The following is a 19,838-nucleotide window of genomic DNA, read 5'->3' as shown; positions in this document are numbered from 1 at the left end:
TATCATTTTATAAAATCTTATAACATGCAATCCAATACCTTATATTGGTTACACATGGAGCAAATGGAAATAAATCCAAATTCAGAACTGCTACCCATGGCTAAAAGAGGAGAGCAATGGCATCAAGGATGGGCACACATTACACACACCAGTAATGTTGTTACTTAAATACTGTGGTGAGTGGAGAGGTGCTGTTTTATTCTCAAATCCTGTTTATTTTATTTATTTATTTTTAAGAGACAAGGTCTTGCTCTGTTGCCTAGGCTGGGGTGTAGTGTTGGGATCATAGCTCACTGCAGCCTGAAAATCCTGGGCTCAAGTGATCCTCCTGCCTCAGTGTCCCGAAACAGTTGAGGCTACAGGTGCATACCACCACACCTGGCTTTTAAAATTTTTTGGAGAGGTGGGGCATTGCTATGTTGCTCAGGCTGGTCTTGAACTCCTGCGCTCAAGTGATCTTCCTGCCTTGGCCTCCCAAAGCGCTGAGATTACATGTGTGAGCTGCCACACCTGGGGCGCAAATCTTTTTTGTATGCCAGGAACCTTCCATTTAACAAAGAGCAGCAGGGCCCCTCCCAGGGCTCCAGTTACATCAGCATGACAGAGTGCAGAGTCTGGGACTTGGAGAATCCGCTTTGACCCCACCTCTCCCATTTACTGGCAAAGAGACATCGTTTAGCCTCTGGTTACCTACGGAGGAGCTAATTAGGTGATAACTGCAGCAGGGCAAAGCATCTTGTCAACTGCTAGGGGTCAGTTATAACTGATCTTTTCCAGGGTTCAAGCCCAGAAGAGCTCCAACCCTGCTGGGCTGGTTGAGGATGCTGGGGACCAGCCAACAGTGCCAGGAGAGGTTGCTGGGAGAGGAACCCCCTGGCTTGCTTCAATCTTTTCTCTTAATTTATACAGTACCTGTGGCATGCGTCCCTGTGAAGGACAGGATGCTGAGCTGACAGGGAACTCTTTTAGCCAGTGGCTGGAGTCCTATAAAGACAATTCTAAGAACCAGGATTGGTAACAATGCAGCAAGCTTCAATGGGTAGAAATTTGTATCCCCTCAGGCCTGAGTTATAACAGATTTCATTGGCTAAGGGTAAACACAGTTTGCTTTTCTTTTAAAATATAAGTAAGGTCTGGAAAACAATGTGGTGGTTCCTCAAAAGGTTAAACATAGAACTAGTATATGATCTAGCAACCCTACTTCTGGGTATATGCTCAAAAGAATTGAAAACAGGGACTTGAACAGATATTTGTACGCTTGTGATCACAGCACTAATGTTTACAATTGCCAAAAGGTGAAGACAACACAGATATCCATTGATGGCTGAATGAATAAACAAAATGTGGTCCATCCATACAATGAAATATTATTCTGCCTTAAAAAGGAAGGACATTCCAACACATGCTACAACATGGATGACTCCTGAGGACATCATGCTCGGTGAAATAAGCCAGACACAAAAGGACAAATACTATGAGTCCACTTCTGTGAGGTCCCTATAGTTGTCAAACCCACAGAGACAGAAAGTAGAAGGGTGGTTGCCAGGGGTTGGGTGGGGAAGGGAGATTGGGGAGTTGCTGTTTAATGGGTATAGAGTTTTTATTAGGGAAGAACAAAAAGGTTTAGAGATGGATGGTGGTAATGGCTGTACAACATTGTGAGTATGCTTAATGCCATTGAACTCTGCACTTAAAAATGGTTAGGATGGTAAATTGTATGTGATATATATTTTATCACAATAAAAATATAAGCAATGTCTAAGTTCTGCAGCTCTTTATCTGAAGGCTAATAGCCTTGAGGTCCTCAGATGTTCTATTTGTGTGCAGTTAGAATATTACATCTCAAATCGGCCTTGGCAACCAGACCTTCATGATCCCCAGTGACTCCAAGGTAATTTCTAAGATCTTCCCAACACTTGAAGAAGCAACCCAGCCTAGGCCCAGGGAGACTGCAATAACTACGACCTTACACCCTTAGAAAGGGCTATCACACGCTCCTGACAGCACTCACTCGTTTTCCCCTTACCTGAACCCCAGCCTCTTTGCAAGTTTCAATGACATTCTTGGTGCCAAAGTAATTCACTCTATAAAAGAGTTCCTTGTTGTTACTGGATGCTGGGGGTGATGCACAGTGGAAAACTGTGTTTACACCTTTCAGAGCTGGGTACAGATCCTGGAAAAGCAAACAAAGACAAAATAATCATTCCTACTTGGACAGGTCAATGGCATTCCCACGTTTTCACTCTCCAACCTGTGGCTTGTAGGTTCCTTGTCTCATAATTCTATAATCAATATGGAAATACATTCTCATAAAAGAATCAATGATACTGAAGTACATGGGATGGAAACCAAGTTGTCCCTTTAATCACCTTCTCCCTACTAACTAGACCCCAATCAAAAGGGGTTTGGGGCATGAGAAGCCTGTGGGATTCACACAGAGGCAACACCCTTTTGGGTGGTTCAGGGCAGGCACCTAGCGGGTAAAACTCCCCAGGAAGGTGAACTCAGATAGAAATTATGAATCATATGAAAAAGTTCCACACCATTAAAGACAGTAAATAGCCAATAAACAGGCATATTCCTTCCTGTGAAACTAGACACGATACGGCAACCTGAAAGGGATTTTTAAAACAGGTCTGTTTGATTTACTGCTAAAAGGAACAAGAGCTCCTGAGAGAAATGGCTGATTGCAGATCTGGGACAGGAAATACACAAGATGAACCAGGCACACCTTGTACCAGAGAGTGAGGATGCTAGCTAGCTAATACTACTGGGGTCATGTTAAAAGCACTCAAGTGCCAACCTGAAGAGGTTCCCACTGGGCAAAAAATGGACAGCTTGACCACAAGTAAGAATAAAAATTCTTTCTGAACTGGTAAATAAAGGGAAAGAACCAAATATTTATTCTGCATAAGGTATAAAGATTAGAGCTACTAAATGAAGACTAATAGCATGTCACCATTTTGTCAAACCTTAATTAATAGGATCTAAGTATGATTCATGCTTGTCACCAAAAGACAATTATGACATGTGCCAATTAATATTTTGCCACAATTCCCTCTCTCTACATACACACAATCATATATTTTTCTTGAAATGAGTCAAGTAAGTTGCAGGCATCATGCCTCTAAACGCTTCACCAGGTATCTCCTAAGAACAAAAGCATTCTCCTAAATAACCATAAAACAATGATCACACTCAAGAAACTTAACATGATATGATATTCTTATCCAATAATTAGTCTGTATTCAAATTCCCCCAATTGTCCCAATAATCTCTTTTATAGCCTTTTGGGGTCCAGGATCCAATTGTGCATGACATGTAGTATTTAGTCCTCATGTCTCTTCCATCTCTTTTAATCTGAAACAAATTCCCATCTTTTCTGTCTTATTTTAATGCTGCCATTTTTCAAGGGTTCGGGTTGGTTATTTTATAGACTGTCCTTCAGTTTGGATTAGTCTGTTTCCTCAAGATTAGATTCAGGTTTAATGGTTTTGGTAAGAATACCACATCAGAGGTGGTGTGTCCTTCTCAGGGAATTACCTCAGGAGGTGGAAGTTTGTCCCACTCTTGGTGATATTAAGTTGGAGCACGTGGTGATGACAATGGCTGACAGATTCCAGCCATCGAAAAGGTACCTTTTCCCTTGCATTGATAAGTAATCTGCAGCATGTTAATTCTACCAATTAACCTCATTATTTATTGATAGTCCCTGCCTGGAACAATAATCAATATACTGAGTATAAAATGGTGACATTCTGGCCGGGCGCGGTGGCTCAAGCCTGTAATCCCAGCACTTTGGGAGGCCGAGACGGGCGGATCACGAGGTCAGGAGATCGAGACCATCCTGGCTAACACGGTGAAACCCCGTCTCTACTAAAAAAAATACAAAAAAAAAAAAAAAAACAACAAAAAACTAGCCGGGCATGGTGGTGGGTGCCTGTAGTCCCAGCTACTCAGGAGGCTGAGGCAGGAGAATGGCGTAAACCCGGGGGGCGGAGCTTGCAGTGAGCTGAGATCTTGCCACTGCACTCCAGCCTGGGCGACAGAGACTCCGTTTCAAAAAAAAAAAAAAAAAAAAAGGTGACATTCTAAGTCTAGCCGTCCAGCCTTTTAATTCATGGCCTTTATAGTTATTAGTTGGCATTCCTCTGTAGAGCTCCCCCTTCTCCCTGATCCCAATTGTTCTTTTCAGTATTTCTATAGACCCATGGATTCTTTTTTATTTTATTTTTTTTGAGACATTGTCTTGCTCTGTCGGCAAGACTGGAGTGCACTGGTACGACCTCGGCTCACTGCAACCTCCGCCTCCCAGGCTCAAGCAATTCTCCTGCCTCAGTCTCACAAGTAGGTGGGATTACGGGCGTATGCCACCACGCCCGGATTTTTTGTATTTTAGTAGAGATGGGGTTTCACTGTGTTGGCCAGGCTGGTCTCGAACTTCTGACCTCAGGTGATCTGCCCGCCTCGGCCTCCCAAAGTGCTGGGATTGCAGGCGTGAGCCCTGCACCCGGCCCATGGATTCTTTTTGAAATCAAAATGCATTGTCATCCACTACTGTTATGTTTTGTGAGGCTCAAATGCTCAAAATGTCCCAAATTTGGCCAGTGGAAGCCCTTCAAGTTGGCACTTATATCTTCTTGACATGTCCTCATTCATTTTGTGCTAAGAAAATGTCCCAGACTCATTTTGTACTGCCCTTGCCCTAGGGTCCTAGAATGAGAAATTTTCCCAAGAAGCCCTAGTTCCTTTTATGGGAAATGGTATACAGAAACCCAAATCTGAGCACCAGGCATGCTTATTACTATTGGAGTATCAGAAGTAATAATACCCCAGAGGGAAAAACTGAACCAGAGTCCGATCAAATCTTTAGCCCAGTAGAAACATAATAAAAGTCACAGTGACTTTAAAGTTTGGAGTAAGTAAAAAGAAAAAGGTGAAATTAACTTTAATGAGATAGTTACATTCCTTTTTTCTGTACATGGTTTTTGATATCTGGTGTGGACTTTACACTTACAGTGCCTCTCAATTCTGACTCGCCACATTTTAAGTGCCCAACAGTTGCATGTGGCTAATGGCTGCCTTAATGGACAGCGCCATCCCAGATCTACCAGTATACAGAAAATACTGGAGGACAGAAGGGCATGTTAAATGCAATGGGGATGTAATCAGCAAAACCCAGACTGTGGGAAATACTACAGCACCATAAACATGGTTTCTACTAAACATCAGTTATTCAATAAATAGACTGAAGTTTAAAAAGATGAAGGGAATTGTAAATTAAAAGAGAGCTATATATTTCAATCAAATCCATAGTACTGACCTTGCTTGGTTCCTTATTTGGAAAAACAATAATATAAAAACATTTATAAGACATTCAGGGATATCTGAATACTGGCTAGATACTAAGGAACTACTGTCAATGTTTTAAAAAATAATCCTTATTTTTTAGGGACAAATACTGAAATATTTACAGATAAAATGATATGATGTCTAGGATTGACTTCAACATAATCTGAGGGGGAATACAGGTGAAACATGATTGGCCATGAGCAGATGAGGAGAGGAGGAAATCTCCAATGAAATAATACAAAAAGAGAAAGAGAAGGAATGCAAGAAAGAGAGGATAAGAGACAGATAATACAACGAAAGACCACCATATGTCCAGCACGGCTTCCAGAAAGAGAGAAAAGAGAGAAGAGGGGTACAGTTAATCTTTGAAGAATTTTCCAGAAATGAGAAAAGACATTCATCTTCAGACTGCAAAGGCCTACCAGGTGTTGAGTAAGATTTGAAATCAAAACTAAAACTCAGGCCCTGATATATTCTCTATAGACAATAAATGATAAAAAATAAAATCCCAAAAGCCATGAGAGGGAAAGCCAGACAACCTACAAAGGGACAACGACCAGCTTGAGAGTAAACTTCCTGTCAGCAACAGAAGATGCACAAGACCGGGGTGACTTTAAAAAGTGTTACAAGCCGGGCATGGTGGCAATGGTGGCTCACGCCTGTAATCCCAGCACTTTGGGAGGCCAAGGCGGGCAGATCACCTGATATGAGGAGTTCAAGACCAGCCTGGCCAACATGGTGAAACCCTGTCTCTACTAAGAATATAAAAATTAGCTGTGAGTGGTCGCGGGGGCCTGTAACCTCAGCTATTTGGGAGGCTGAGGCAGAATTTCTTGAACCCAGGAGGCAGAGTTTGCAGTGAGCCAAGATTGAGCCACTGCACTCTAGCCTGGGCAACAGAGCGAGACTCCGTCTCAAAAAAAAAAAAAAAAAAAGGGGGTTATGTAATACATACTGTGTATATAAAACTATACAACTATATATACATAGACTTCATCTATATGTATGTACATCTGTCTCTCTCCACTGACTATAAAAACACATTTTTTTAAAAAAAGAAATGGGGGTCTTGTTATGTTGTCCAGGCTAGTCTTGAACTCCTGGCCTCAAGTGATCCTCCCACCTTGGCCTTCCAAATAGCTGGGGGACTACAAGTGCATACTACCACACCCAGGTGAAAGTACATTTTAAAAGTCCTTCCCAGCCGGGCGCAGTGGCTCATGCCTGTAATCCCAGCACTTTGGGAGGCCCAGGCGGGTGGATCACCTGATATCAGGAGTTCAAGACCAGCCTGGCCAACATGGAGAAACCCTGTCTTTACTAAAAATACAAAAATTAGCTGGGCGTAGTGTTGGGCACCTGTAATCCCAGCTATTAAGGAGGCTGAGGCAGGAGAATCGCTTGAACCTGGGAGGCGGAGGTTACAGTGAGCTTAAATTGTGCCGCAGTCTGGGTAACAGAGCAAGACTCCGTCTAAAAAAATAAAAATAAAATAAAATAAGTCCTTTCCTCCCATGTCTTTCACCCACATCACATCCATCTTGGACTTAGCTTAGATTTCATGCTCCACCTGTACCACCTTTGCCTCGTTCCCCTCTCCCTTTATTAAATTTGTCTAGCAAGCTCCAACCCTGGTTAAATGCAACTTGCCCCTTCTCCATGCTGGCAGTTGAGCAGCTGAGTGTAGCTGGAGAACAACATGGCATGCTGGAGGGTCTCCCTTGAAATGTGTACGCAAGGAAAGCTGGAAATAATATACTAGCAACAACAGCATGGCAGCTGGGGAGCCTTTTGGAGAGAAGTTAAAGCTTGCTAAGGATTCTCATCTCCTTTGAGGGGACAAAGCAGTGATCAAAAAACAAAGTTCCTGCTTTCGTGGAGCTTACATTCTATGGTAGAGAGGACACATTTCAGAGATCTCCTCTGCTCTGTATCCGCTCATGGTCAATCATGTTTTCATCAGGACAAATAAGCAAATAAACAAGTAAATCTAGAGGATGTCCGTACTGGCAGGTGTTATGCAGAAACTAGAGTACAGTAAGGGAGACCAGCGGGGGCTTGTTCCTTAGCACAGGGTGGTTGGAGATTTACAGGAAGTTAGGGAGCAAGTTCTGTGGTTCAGGAAGCGCATTCCTGACAGAAAGGACACCAAGTGCAAAGGTCCTGAGGCAGAAACTTGGCTGGTGGCCAGTGTGCCTGGGGCAGAGCATGAGGCGGGTGTGGGAGGAAGTGGGCCGGAGAGGTAGTAGGGACGTGCGGTGCAGGGCCTCATGGGTGATTACAGAGGCCTTTGTTTGCTCGACACAGGACTGGACGCCACTGGAGGCTTTTGTACAGAGGGTGGTGTGATCTGATTTATCCATTAAGAGTCCCTCTAACATCTAGGTGAGAGAGTGATGGTGGCTTGCACCAGGGTGGCAGCAACGGAAGGGGTGAGAAGTTGCTGGATTGGGGATCTATGCTGAGTGGAGTCAACAAGATTTCCTGATGGATGGGATGAAGGGCATGAGAGAGAAAGGAATCAGGCAGGGATGAATCTAAGCTTTTTGGTTGATGGAACTAGAAAAGCAGAGTAGGCCATTTATGGAGATGGAGAAGACTTAGCAGAAGTAGTTTTGCTGTGGTAGGGGAGAGGCTTGCATCAGGGAACCAGGAGCTTAATTTTGGATGTAGCAAGCTTGAAGTGTCCATGAGGTATCCAAGCAGGGATGTCCAGCAGGCAGCTAGAGATACACACACACACACACACACACATATACATATATACACATACATATATACATATATATACATATACACACACATATACACACATATATACACACACATATACACATACATATATACACATATGTATACATAAACACACACATATACACACATATACACATACATATATACATATATACACATATATACACATACATACATACACATATACATACACACATACACACACGCCTGAGAGAGCTAGGGGTTGGAGATAACAAGCAGGGAGCCCATCAGCTTCTAGACAGTAATTAATCCATGAGATGGGATGGAGTCAATGGGACACCGTCTAAACTTGGAGAAGAAAAGAGAGTAAGTCCTGGAGCCTGCAAAGTTTAGAAATGACAGTGATCAGCAGACAATCAGTGAGGCAGGAGGAGAAATGAGTGAGGTGGCATCTTAGAAGGCAAGCAAAGAAAGCATCAGATGCTGCTAAAGGGTCAAGTCAGAGGAGGTCTGAGATTCAACTACCGGATACGGCTGCCTCAAGGTCCCTGGAGGCAGTGACTGGGTAGGGAAGAGGAGGTGGCTTCTGGCTGGCACCAGGATGGGTGTTTTGGTGGGGATGAGGCATCCTCGGGAACAGCAGGGAAGGCTGAGTGGAGACATGGACGTGGGCAGGTTTGTGGAGATGGTGGTGCTCGGTGGTACCAAGGGTCTGCTTGAGGCCCATGGCCATGCACAAGGCAAGATTTAACCAGGGTGGGGGTTACAATGTGAAGTACACTGTGGTGGCCACATTTATTTGCCACCTGGGCCAGGCTCTAGTCCCCGGTGACTCCATTAAACACGAGTGTAGGTGTTTCTATAGAGGTATTTTGTAGCTGTGGTTGACATCTACAACCAGCTGACTTTAATTAAGGAGATTACCCTTGATACTCTGGACAGGCAGTATATACTCAGTTCAAAGACCTTAAAAGTGAAACTGAGGTTTCTGTAAGAAGAAACTCTAGTGTGGGACCACAGCGTCAATTCCTGCCTGACTTTCGGGTCTGCCCTACAAATTTCAGACTTGCCCAGTCAGCCCCCACAATCATGTAAACCAATTCTGTGAATTAAATCTCAATCTCGCTTTCTCCCTCACCCACCCATCTCTCTCCCTGCCCTTCTCCACACATCCCCCTGCTGGTTGTTTCTCTGGAGAAACTTTATGGATACATACAACCAAAAGAGAAAGGGGAAGAGGGTGAAGACTATGCAAGTGAACAAGCGGACCAGGGAACTAAAGGCAGTGAGGCACGAATAGGCTGAGCCATAGTGGGCATGGCTGGATGTCTGCGTGGGGTTAAGGAATCGGGACAGCTGAGGCACTAGAGGGCATGAGCTTGACAGAGAGGAGCTGGAGTAGAACGACAGAGTAGAATGCCTGCAACTGAGATGAAGGAGAGGACATGCTTACTGGTGATGACAGGGGAGTGGAGGGCAACATCACTGGGTGAGAGGAGGCCAAGGATGAGGGAGGCGAGGGCACTGGTAGGGTCATCTACACGAACACTGAATTCACCAATGATAATGCCAAAAAGGAACTGAAACCACTGAGAAATGAAGTGGAGTCACGGGAAGGGGAGCAGGTGGCTGTGGGTGGCCACCATAAGGAAGGAAGGGTGTCGGGGTTTGCATAGTCTGAGGGTACCCTCTTCAAAGCTGGAGAGGCTTAGAGCAGCATGAGGGAGAATGGTTCGGAGGCAGCAATGATGAGCATGGAAGATATCTACCCCATCTCCAGGCCTGGAGGTATGAGCAGCATGGGAGAGAAAACAACCATAACTTTGCAGTGGAAGCAATGGCCTTAATAGTTCATCAACAAAAACCATATGGCGAATGACACCAAATCCAAGAATAAGGACCCTGTGACAGGCTGAGGGAAGCCATCCATAATAAGTACAATGGGCACAGGATTGGCATCCCAACTAGATCAACAGGGATGAAAAGGTAACCCCAAAGACAAAGGGGCAAATGACACAGACAAACATTTCACACAGGAGGAAGCCTGAAAGCCGATCACCCAGTGGCAGAGTGGCTGGTTACTTGGTCAGGGAGGACATGTGACTCTGAACATCAGTGAAGCACCACTTCATACTTCTCAGAATGGCAACACCAAAAAGTCAGTTATGCCCAGTGTTGGCAAGGATGTGGAGCAATGGGGCTTCTGCCACACTGCGGATGTGGAGGTAAAATTGACATAGCAGCTTTGTTGAGCCATTTGGCACCATCTAATAAAATTCAAGATATTCATACCTGTACAACATGGATGAAGCTTGAAAACATCATGCAAAGTGAAAAAAGTTACGCACAAAAGTACAAATATTACATGATTCCGTTTATATGAAATGTCCAGAAGAGGCCAATCCATAGAGATGGGAAGCAGATGAGTGGCTGCCAGGGGTTGGGAAGGTAAGAGAGGGAATGGCTACAAGATTTCATTTTGGGGTAATAAAAAATATTCTGGAGTTAGATCGTGGGAGACGGTTGCACAGCTTTGTGGATGTACTAAAAATCACTGAATTGCACACTTTTAAAATGTGAAATTTGTGGTACATGAATTATATCTCAATTAAAAGAATCAAGACCCTGTGGCCCAGCACTCACACTTGTTTTGCAGTTGGAACAATACAGCCCATGGATGGCTTTTGAAGTCAAGTTTCCGTGGCACACAGCCACATCTATTTGTTCACTTAAGTGCTGACCATAGCTGCTTTTGTGCTACCAGGAGAGAGCTGAGTAGCTGTGACAGAGATGATGGTTATTCATTCTAAGTAGTAAGCATGTGGTGTACTTTCCTATAACTTTGAAAATATTCACAATGAAACAACTGTTTTTCAAACAAATTGGCTGGCCTCTGAGCAAGGGAAGTATCGTGGTTTCCCTTCGTGGGCTTGTGGGAAATCAGCAAGACTGCATGGTCCATTACCTGCCGGCTGCAGAGGTCACCCAGAAAGAATTGCACCTGGGGATTATCAAACCCTTGCTGGATATCAAATACATTGACAGCATATCCTCTAGCCAGCAACTGCTCCACCATATGCTGCCCCAGGAATCCAGAGCCCCCGATCACTGTGCATTTCTTGGCCTGTTGAAAGAGAGGAAAGGTGGGGAAGACCAGCGTAGTGAGAACTGGAAGCTATACAGAGTCCAGACTTACATATCATGAGCCACTGCAATGGCAGATATACTTGTTTGTTTGGACTCTTCCTGAGCCAACGTGGAAGCTTTATATCATCCTGGTGTTCCATCACTAGTGCAACCTTCTCTCCTGGGATCAGTAAGGAGGGAAGAGAGACAGCAAATGACACTGAGATTGACTTTGGTTGGGTTTGATGACAAGATCCATGCTTTGTATTTAGTGAAAGGAAATCAAACCACCTATGACCAAAACCGGACAATCTAAAAAATACCAAAGAAAAAAGAAAACTCCCCAAAAAACAGTGATACCTTCTTGTTCCCAATAGCTGATGCCTGGGCGCTTCTCTAAGGACAAAAACAACACAAAACAAAAAGGCAGCCATTTGGCAGCAGATAGCTTGCACTGAAAACATCAGAAAGAAGAAAGCAGTCTCCATTCTCACAGGACAAAGTCAGTCCCTTTTCCTCTTTGGCCACAACAGGGCTGGGCTGTGTGGCTCTGGGCTCATTGCCCAACTCCTTCTTGCCTCAGCCTAGAAATCTAAGACCGCCTTGATGGGATCTCCTGGTGGGGCTGCAGTGAGGATGGATGAGCCCAGGGCTCTGCTTTCCCTCCTCCGAACTGCAAGGAAGTTGAAGAAATGGGGAGAGCCGTGGTGTTTATGTCTCAGCCTCCACAACATGCACGATTCCTTGGGTAATTCCAACTCTGGTGACTGGGCATAATGAAAGGACAGAGTAGCACATGCAGGCACTTAAATACCCTCACTCCAGGATGTCAATGCCAAACTGTGGCTGCTGCACACCAGACAAGCTGGCTACGGGCGTCTGTAAGGAGGACCTGTGATATCCCTCCTCCCTAGGGTCTTTCTAAAACTGTATCTGGGCCTCCTTAAGATGACAACCTCTGATTTCCTTAGCTCATATACAGTAAATCCAACTTGGGTTTGTGGAAATGAAAGATCTTAAAGAAATTATGTTCTAGATTTAAAAAACAAACAAATCTCCTCACTTATTTCTTAAACATCAACACAACTGAGCTATGACAGAGACTCAAGGGATGCCAGGGCCAGACATCCTCTCCAGATCCACCTCTCTCCCAGTTGGGGTGTCTCATCTGAAATGGCACTCATACCGGATTCCACCAGGCCCACCTGGAGCTGGCACTGTACTTTACCTCCATTTGTCCATGTGCAATCTACTAACAAAATCGGCCTCACCATTCTTCTACCACCCAAAACTAACTTCCCAACCTGTTTTTTTCTAGGTTTTATTCTGATTATTCCTAAACACATGTAATCATACCAGGTTACATGAGTTGCACCTTGACTGAGATGTATATTTCCTCAAGTCATAGGCAAATTAAATACAAAACTCACATCAATCCCTTTTCTAACAATCCCTTTCTTCTTCCCTCCTTGCAAGTCAGCTGTACAGGCAAACTGTAGCTATTTAGAATAATTCTGAGCTGCCTGTTTCCCAACCTGGGTTTCTGCAGTTTACTGAAAGTCTGGCTGAGCCCAAAGACAGTCGGAAGCATCCTGAAGGATTTCAGACTGCCTTGTTTATTTCATTTGGCATCTCTAGTTACAGGTGTTTCAAAAGGTTGCTAATCTTTTCAAAAACAAATAACCTTGCTGTTATGTCCAGTGCGATTTCATTTCACGATTTTAATTGTAACTAATCAATATGCTACTCTTGGACAATGTGACGTGGATTATTTTATGATATTGAAATGTTCTATCATAACGTTTGGGATGAGTGGGCTAATGGCTGTTCTGTGGAGACCCTTGTAGTGATGGGAATCAAACCGGCCTTTACCCCAGGGAAGTCAAATGTGTGATGGGCTGATGTCTTTAATCACACCTGTAATGCTATGTGATTAGAGGAGATCACATGAAACTTTTCATGACCAGTTTTTACTTCTCACTGCCACAGTGGACAAGAATGAACATGTACTAACAATTAAGTGTAAGACTCAAGACTGGAAACAGCAAGACTCCATAATGGGTTACTGAGGTGAGTTATAAGATCAACCTCTTGGAGACAGTGTTAAGAATAGGGGCTGAGCACAGTGGCTCATGCCTGTAATCCCAATACTTTGGGAGGCCGAGGTAGGTGGATCACCTGAGGTCAGGGGTTTGAGACCAGGCTGGCCAACATGGTGAAACCCCGTCTCTACTGAAAATACAAAAAATTAGCCAGGTGTGGTGGTAGGCGCCTATAGTCCCAGATACTCAGGACGCTGAGGAGGGAGAATTGCTTGAACCCGGGAGGCAGAGGCTGCAGTGAGCTGAGATCACGCTACTGCACTCCAGCCTGGGCAACAGAGCCAGACTCCATCTCAAAAAAAAAAAAAAAAAAAAAAGAAAGAAAAAGAAAAAAAAAGAAACAAAACCATTTAGGCAAACTAATCTAATTGCAATAGAATCTTGAGATAACAGAATAGTCTAGGGCATTGGGTTTTTCCAACTCTTCTTGTTTTGCTTTGTTGTCAGCAGTGGGACCGTTTTCTCAGAGAGGTCTTATGCAGAATGTATACGTAAGTTAAGACAAATGTGTTCTTTTTATTTTAGTAGTTTAAATTTAGAACTTTTACTTCTTATAAAATCAGTCCACCAATGAGAGAAAAAAAATGTTATTTCGAAGGACACAAAAATTTGAAACTAGCTGAAAATGGCAGTTTGCTATAACCATTGGAATCCACATTTGTTTGCTGGCTGCCAAGTAGCAATAAAACCCACATAAATGAGGAACTGCAGATGGCAAGTGGCTTCAACCACAGAGGCCCAGAGGAGGCTTGACTCTGAGCTCTACACCAAAAACAGGTGATTTGATGGCCAATGATAACCTCTTAGGGATCTTGAACCTATTAACATTTGATATAAACACATTTTGTCTTGGTGTAATTACGTTGTTTTTTTGTTTTGTTTTTTTTGTTTTTTTTTTTTGAGACAGAGTCTCGCTCTGTCACCCAGGCTGGAGTGCAATGGTGTGATCTTGGCTCACTGCAACCTCCACCTCCCGGTTCAAGCGATTCTCCTGTCTGTCTCCTAAGTAGCTGGGATTACAGGTGTCTGAAACCATATCTGGCTAATTTTTTGTATTTTTAGTAGAGATGGGGTTTCACCATGTTGGCCTGGCTGGTCTCAAATTCCTGACCTCCGGTGATCCACCTGTCTCGGCCTCCCAAAGTGTTGGGATTACAGGTGTGAGACACCGTGCCCAGCCACATTTTTGAAGTGCAACACTGATTAAGAATCAATCAAAGCAAACGTTTGCAGACTTATGGGAAGAATCTCCAGGAAGCCTGACAACGACCAGGCTCAACAATTCCTTCAAGTCCTCTCTGAGACTTGGGACACTAAATCTTAGGCCTAAGAAATACTGCTGTCGCCCCCCAGGAGAGCTGCTGCCATTCCACTAGGAAGCCCAGCCTGGTCTACTGGAGGCCAGTAAGGTGCCCAGTTGACAGCCACCAGTTACTACCAGAGGTGTGAGCAAGGCTGCCTGGGAACAACATATGCTTCAAGGGGTCCCCATGTGACTGCAACTACATGCAAGAGCCCACGGGAGACCACGCAAGAACACTCCAGGGGGCCTCAGCCCAAACCACAGTCATAAGCAAAGAAATGGTTGTTCTTTTGAACCATTGTGCTCTGATATTGTTACACAGCAATAAGTAACTGACACATCTTAAATAAAGCTATATATCTTATATTAAAAAATACCCAACATTGATTAATGCATGTACAAATACAATTTTTCACCCACAGGTAAACAGTATCAGCCTGTTGGCATGTACAAGTCAACTTTCTCCTTACCTGATTCTGGTTAACCTTTTCTATGTCAGCACTCGCTTTGGGAGTGTCCTCTGTCAAATGAGTCCGTGCGACTTGGTCTCTCATTGGTTCGCTAACTGCTGGTTCCATTTCGAAGCAAAATATGGTCCTGTTTGTAATCAACCTTTCTTTTCTTAAAGACATAGTTAGAGATAGACATTAATGTTGCCTAAGTCAAAACATCTTTAGCTGTTAGTGTTTTGGGCAGATGCCATCCCCCATTAATGTTTTTACAAATAGCTGAACCATAGCTACAGCTGTTCGATGAGACACCAGGCTAATGTTTCTGGGATGTAGGCATGACTGGGCCCACGACTCACCATACTGTTGGATTAGAGGCAGCACAGGAGGCCAGTTAAATCAGCTCACTTATCAGTTACAACATAAAAAATGTCTTGGGCATTGTAGCTTTTTCCATGGCTCTCCCATGCTTCAGTCAGCCTCAATTTCTCCTGTGGTGCTCATTAGGGTGTGGCAGTGCCCACACCTAGGGAGTCCTGGTCTGGGCCTATCGTGAACTGTATGGATCTGCTCCAGTCACTTCCCTTTGCTGCAGCTCAGTTTTCCCATCAATGAAATGGGCGCAAGGGCTTATGTCTAGGAGCTCAGGATATGGGATGCTGGGACAGGGGATGAGTGGAGTGCAATAGGAGACGGAGTTCTCCTGCTTGGCTAAGTTAAAGCTACCCCGACGATGTGTGGAGGAACTTAACAGTATCTAGGGCCATCAGAAACCCTTGGGAAATGGTCAGAGTATGGTGGGCACCCAGCAGTTCACAGCAGGGAGACGGTAGCAACAAAGTCCAACAATGTTACCAAACAGAGGAGTATGGCTTTAGTGACAGCCCTTAAGGTGCTCCTCTCCTTAGTCACCCATGATACTGAACTGCAAACACAAAGATGCCACTTGACTACGATGTATTTGGTCTTGTGTCTATGTTTTCTTGGTAGTTGCCAATTTACTTAGTCATGGATCCCCTAACATCTGGAGATGGCAGAACCCACGACAAGACAAGAGTCTAACTTTGCTCATGAAAAGCTAGATTCACAGAACACTTCAGTGAGGAGGTGGCAGGCAGGCAGCGCTGGGGTTCCACCTGCTGTGATTGCTCCAATCCAACCCCACACCTCGAATTTTACAGTCCTCGCCACTTTTAATGAATGGGCATGATCATGTGTCCCAGTGGGGACTGATTTTACGGGCATGTAGAAGGCCAAAATGGCCTTGAAATGGATGCAGGACCCTCAATGTCTGGAGGGGCCATTTTGGGGGAACATTTTTCTGAACTCATAATGAAAGTTATCAAGAAACTGTATTTCAAAACTTGACTTGTCATGGCCATTTTTAGAATGCACTGAAGTCAATCTGTAGCTCTGTGCCTGCCTTGTCCCTCCCTTTATCCCGTGATCCCCTTCACATTGGTAGGGGCCCTGTCAACTGTTCATTTGAAAGACATGTGGCTGATATTCAACTCACTGGGACTCAATGCGTATCTGGACCAAAGCAGCTAGAGAACGAGGATTTTGGCACCTTGCATCAAAGCCTTGCCCACTGCTGTAACTTGCGCATGAAGCATAGTGCCCAGCACAAAGTGGGCACTCACATGTCGGCCGGGGGTCATGAGACTATACCGTGTGTGGGCACACCCACCAGAGCTCCCATACTACTCTCTACTGCATACATGCATATCCCATCTAAGGTGCAGGGGCTTCAGTGGGGCAAATGACTATTATTTTGTGATGATACAATCATGAATGCCCACTGCTGGCTTCTTATCCAGATTCCCCAGATATACAGGGAAATGTGAGCAAATGAAAAGGCACATGGCATCTACAGGGGCAAGGAGACTGCCCACATCTGGCCTGGTCCCCACCAAGGCCTTATTGACCTCTGCTGGCAGAGGGTCTGAGGGGTGTGTGCCTGGGGCAATGACAGCAGCGCATGACAGGCTAACTAGGCCAGCCAGGCTAAATAAGCCCACCCCTGTGGAGTTCTGCTTTTGTAAGCCTCTGCTCACCCTCTACGCCTGAGAAAATCACAAATCATGCCATTCCTCAGTGCAGCTGGCAATAAATGAATGAACCCAGAGTCGGCTTGCTGCCTGGGTTCAAATCCCAGCTACTATTCCTTACCAGCAGGTAGCCCTCGGGGGAGTTATTTAAAAGAACTGAGTCTGCCTTTCCTCATCTGTAAAGTAAATGGCCTCTAAGGTCATTATGAGGATTGTGTCAAATACCTGTCAACGCACCATTCAAGGCAGCTTATTTTATCATCATTGTAACACGGCTTCCTGTGCAGGAGTCTCCCTGCCCATGCCTCCTCTTGGGCTGCCTTTGGACTCTCTCCACCACTTTAGTCCTCCCCTATCTAATCTGCTGCCATGCGGTATAAGTTTGGGCAGGCAGGGGCTGTCCTGTCTGCCCTGGAAACGGCTCCCAGGTCCTGCCTAAAGGCTAACTCCTGGGGTTGCTGCAACAACTAGATGCTGGCTAACAAATCAACAACCAAGGACTTGTTTTGTAAAGTATGTGTACAGCGGCAGCATGGGGCAGGGGTGTAAAGAAAGAATAAGACAGATTGGGACTCGCAAGCAAACTTGGGTGGAAAGAATTATTTCCTCTTTGGCCTCATTCAATGAATAGCACGATGACGAACACCAAACACTTCATTCAGTTCTTCTTGAACCAAAGAGTAAGTTTAACTGCTCCTGTAGCCTTAAGTTTTGTATGAAAAGTAGGAAAAGAATGGGCCAATAGAGGTCCTTGGAGGCCTGGTGGGCCCTAAATCCAATGACAAGTGTTCTTACAAGAGACATACAGAGGGGAAAGGCAGGGAGAAGAGGAGGAGGCCATGTGAAGATGGAGGCAGAGGTTAGAGTGATGTGGCTACAAGCCAAGGAACACCTGGAGCCACCAGAAGCTGGAAAAAATGAAGAACGAGTCTCCCATTGATCCTTCGGAGGGAACATGACCTTGTCAACACCTTGATTTTGGACTTCTGGCCCCCAGAACTGTGAGAGACACATTTCTGTTGTTCTAAGTCACACAGTTTGTGGTCATCTGTTACAGCAGCCCCAGCAAACCATACGAGTATCCTTTGCAGTCCCGAAATCCAAATAGCAGAGCTGCCAATTCCACAGGTCCCCTTGTACGACTAACAAAAGCAAGAAGCCTTAGAGCCTATTCCTCTCCTCATTTGCTAGAGGAGGATGTAGGAGGTGAAAGAAGAAACATGTCTCGCCCCAACGGAGCTGTACTGCTGAAACAATAATCACACAATTCTTTGCAAACCAGCCTCTTGTCAAAACAAAATCTCCTTTGTCTCAAATTACATACCAATTATTTTAAAGTTTGTAAATACTATGAGTCAGATAAGAATTTTGGTGACAGCTTAGCTGTCTCTATGGGTTGGAGTACCCAGAGCTAGCCTCACAAATGAGTCAGATCCCATAGGCAACCCCCGCCTGCTGCCTACTCACCTAAATTCACCATGTGATATACGCTCAGGTTCCAATGTACATTGAGAATACCTCTGACTGAATAGACATTTCTCCAAAGAAGATCTACTTTAAAGATGGCCAAAAAGCACATGAAAAGATGTTCAACAGGCTGGGTGTGGTGGATCACGCATGTAATCCCAGCACTTTGGGAGGCTGAGGCAGGTGGAACACTTGAGGTCAGGAGTTCGAGACCAGCCTGGCCAACATGGTAAAACCCCAATACAGGAGCACCCAGATCCTTAAGCAAGTCCTTAGAGACCTACAAAGAGACTTAGACTCCACACAATAATAATGGGAGACTTTAACACCCCACTGTCAACATTAGACAGATCAATGAGACAGAAAGTTAACAAGGATATCCAGGAATTGAACTCAGCTCTGCACCAAGCAGACCTAATAGACATCTACAGAACTCTCCACCCCAAATCAACAGAATATACATTCCTTTCAGCACCACATCGCACTTATTCCAAAATTGACCACATAGTTGGAAGTAAAGCACTCCTCAGCAAATGTAAAAGAATAGAAATTATAACAAACTGTCTCTCAGACCACAGTGCAATCAAATTAGAACTCAGGATTAAGAAACTCACTCAAAATCGCACAACTACATGGGAACTGAACAACCTGCTCCTGAATGACTACTGGGTAAATATTGAAATGAAGGCAGAAATAAAGATGTTCTTTGAAACCAATGAGAACAAAGATACAACATACCAGAATCTCTGGGACACATTTAAAGAAGTGTGTAGAGGGAAATTTATAGCACTAAATGCCCACAAGAGAAAGCAGGAAAGATATAAAATTGACACCCTAACATCACGATTAAAAGAACTAGAGAAGCAAAAGCAAACAAATTCAAAAGCTAGCAGAAGGTAAGAAATAACTAACATCAGAGCAGAACTGAAGGAGATAGAGACACAAAAAACCCTTCAAAAAAATCAATGAATCCAGGAGCTGTTTTTTTGAAAAGATCAACAAAATTGATAGACTGCTAGCAAGACTAATAAAGAAGAAAAGAGAGAAGAATCAAATAGATGCAATAAAAAATGATAAAGGGGATATCACCACCGATCTCACAGAAATACAAACTACCATCAGAGAATACTATAAACACCTCTATGCAAATAAACTAGAAAATCTAAAAGAAATGGATAAATTCCTAGACACATACATCCTCCCAAGACTAAACCAGGAAGAAGTTGAATCTCTGAATAGACCATTAACAGGCTCTGAAATTGAGGCAATAATT

At 44.3% G+C, this 19,838-nt stretch overlaps 1 protein-coding gene across 3 annotated transcripts in view; it reads right to left on the bottom strand.

Annotated features, from left to right (window-relative positions):
- The window catches only part of NSDHL (NAD(P) dependent steroid dehydrogenase-like), a 35,615-nt gene that overhangs the window by 8,428 nt on the left and 7,349 nt on the right, over positions 1–19,838 (bottom strand). For all 3 annotated transcript variants that reach the window (XM_025373263.1, XM_025373261.1, XM_025373262.1), the window contains 3 exons: positions 15,069–15,219; positions 11,033–11,191; positions 2,027–2,173 (listed from right to left, as the gene is read on the bottom strand). In XM_025373263.1, coding sequence (XP_025229048.1) covers positions 2,027–2,173; positions 11,033–11,191; positions 15,069–15,176 — 414 coding nt within the window. In that variant the 5' untranslated portion in view covers positions 15,177–15,219. The remainder of the gene's footprint in view (positions 1–2,026; positions 2,174–11,032; positions 11,192–15,068; positions 15,220–19,838) is intronic.

Source organism: Theropithecus gelada, chromosome X (assembly GCF_003255815.1).
Source record: "Theropithecus gelada isolate Dixy chromosome X, Tgel_1.0, whole genome shotgun sequence".
Taxonomy (NCBI): domain Eukaryota; kingdom Metazoa; phylum Chordata; class Mammalia; order Primates; family Cercopithecidae; genus Theropithecus; species Theropithecus gelada.
Note: the sequence above shows the minus strand (reverse complement) of the source record. Positions and strands in the feature narration are given on the sequence as shown.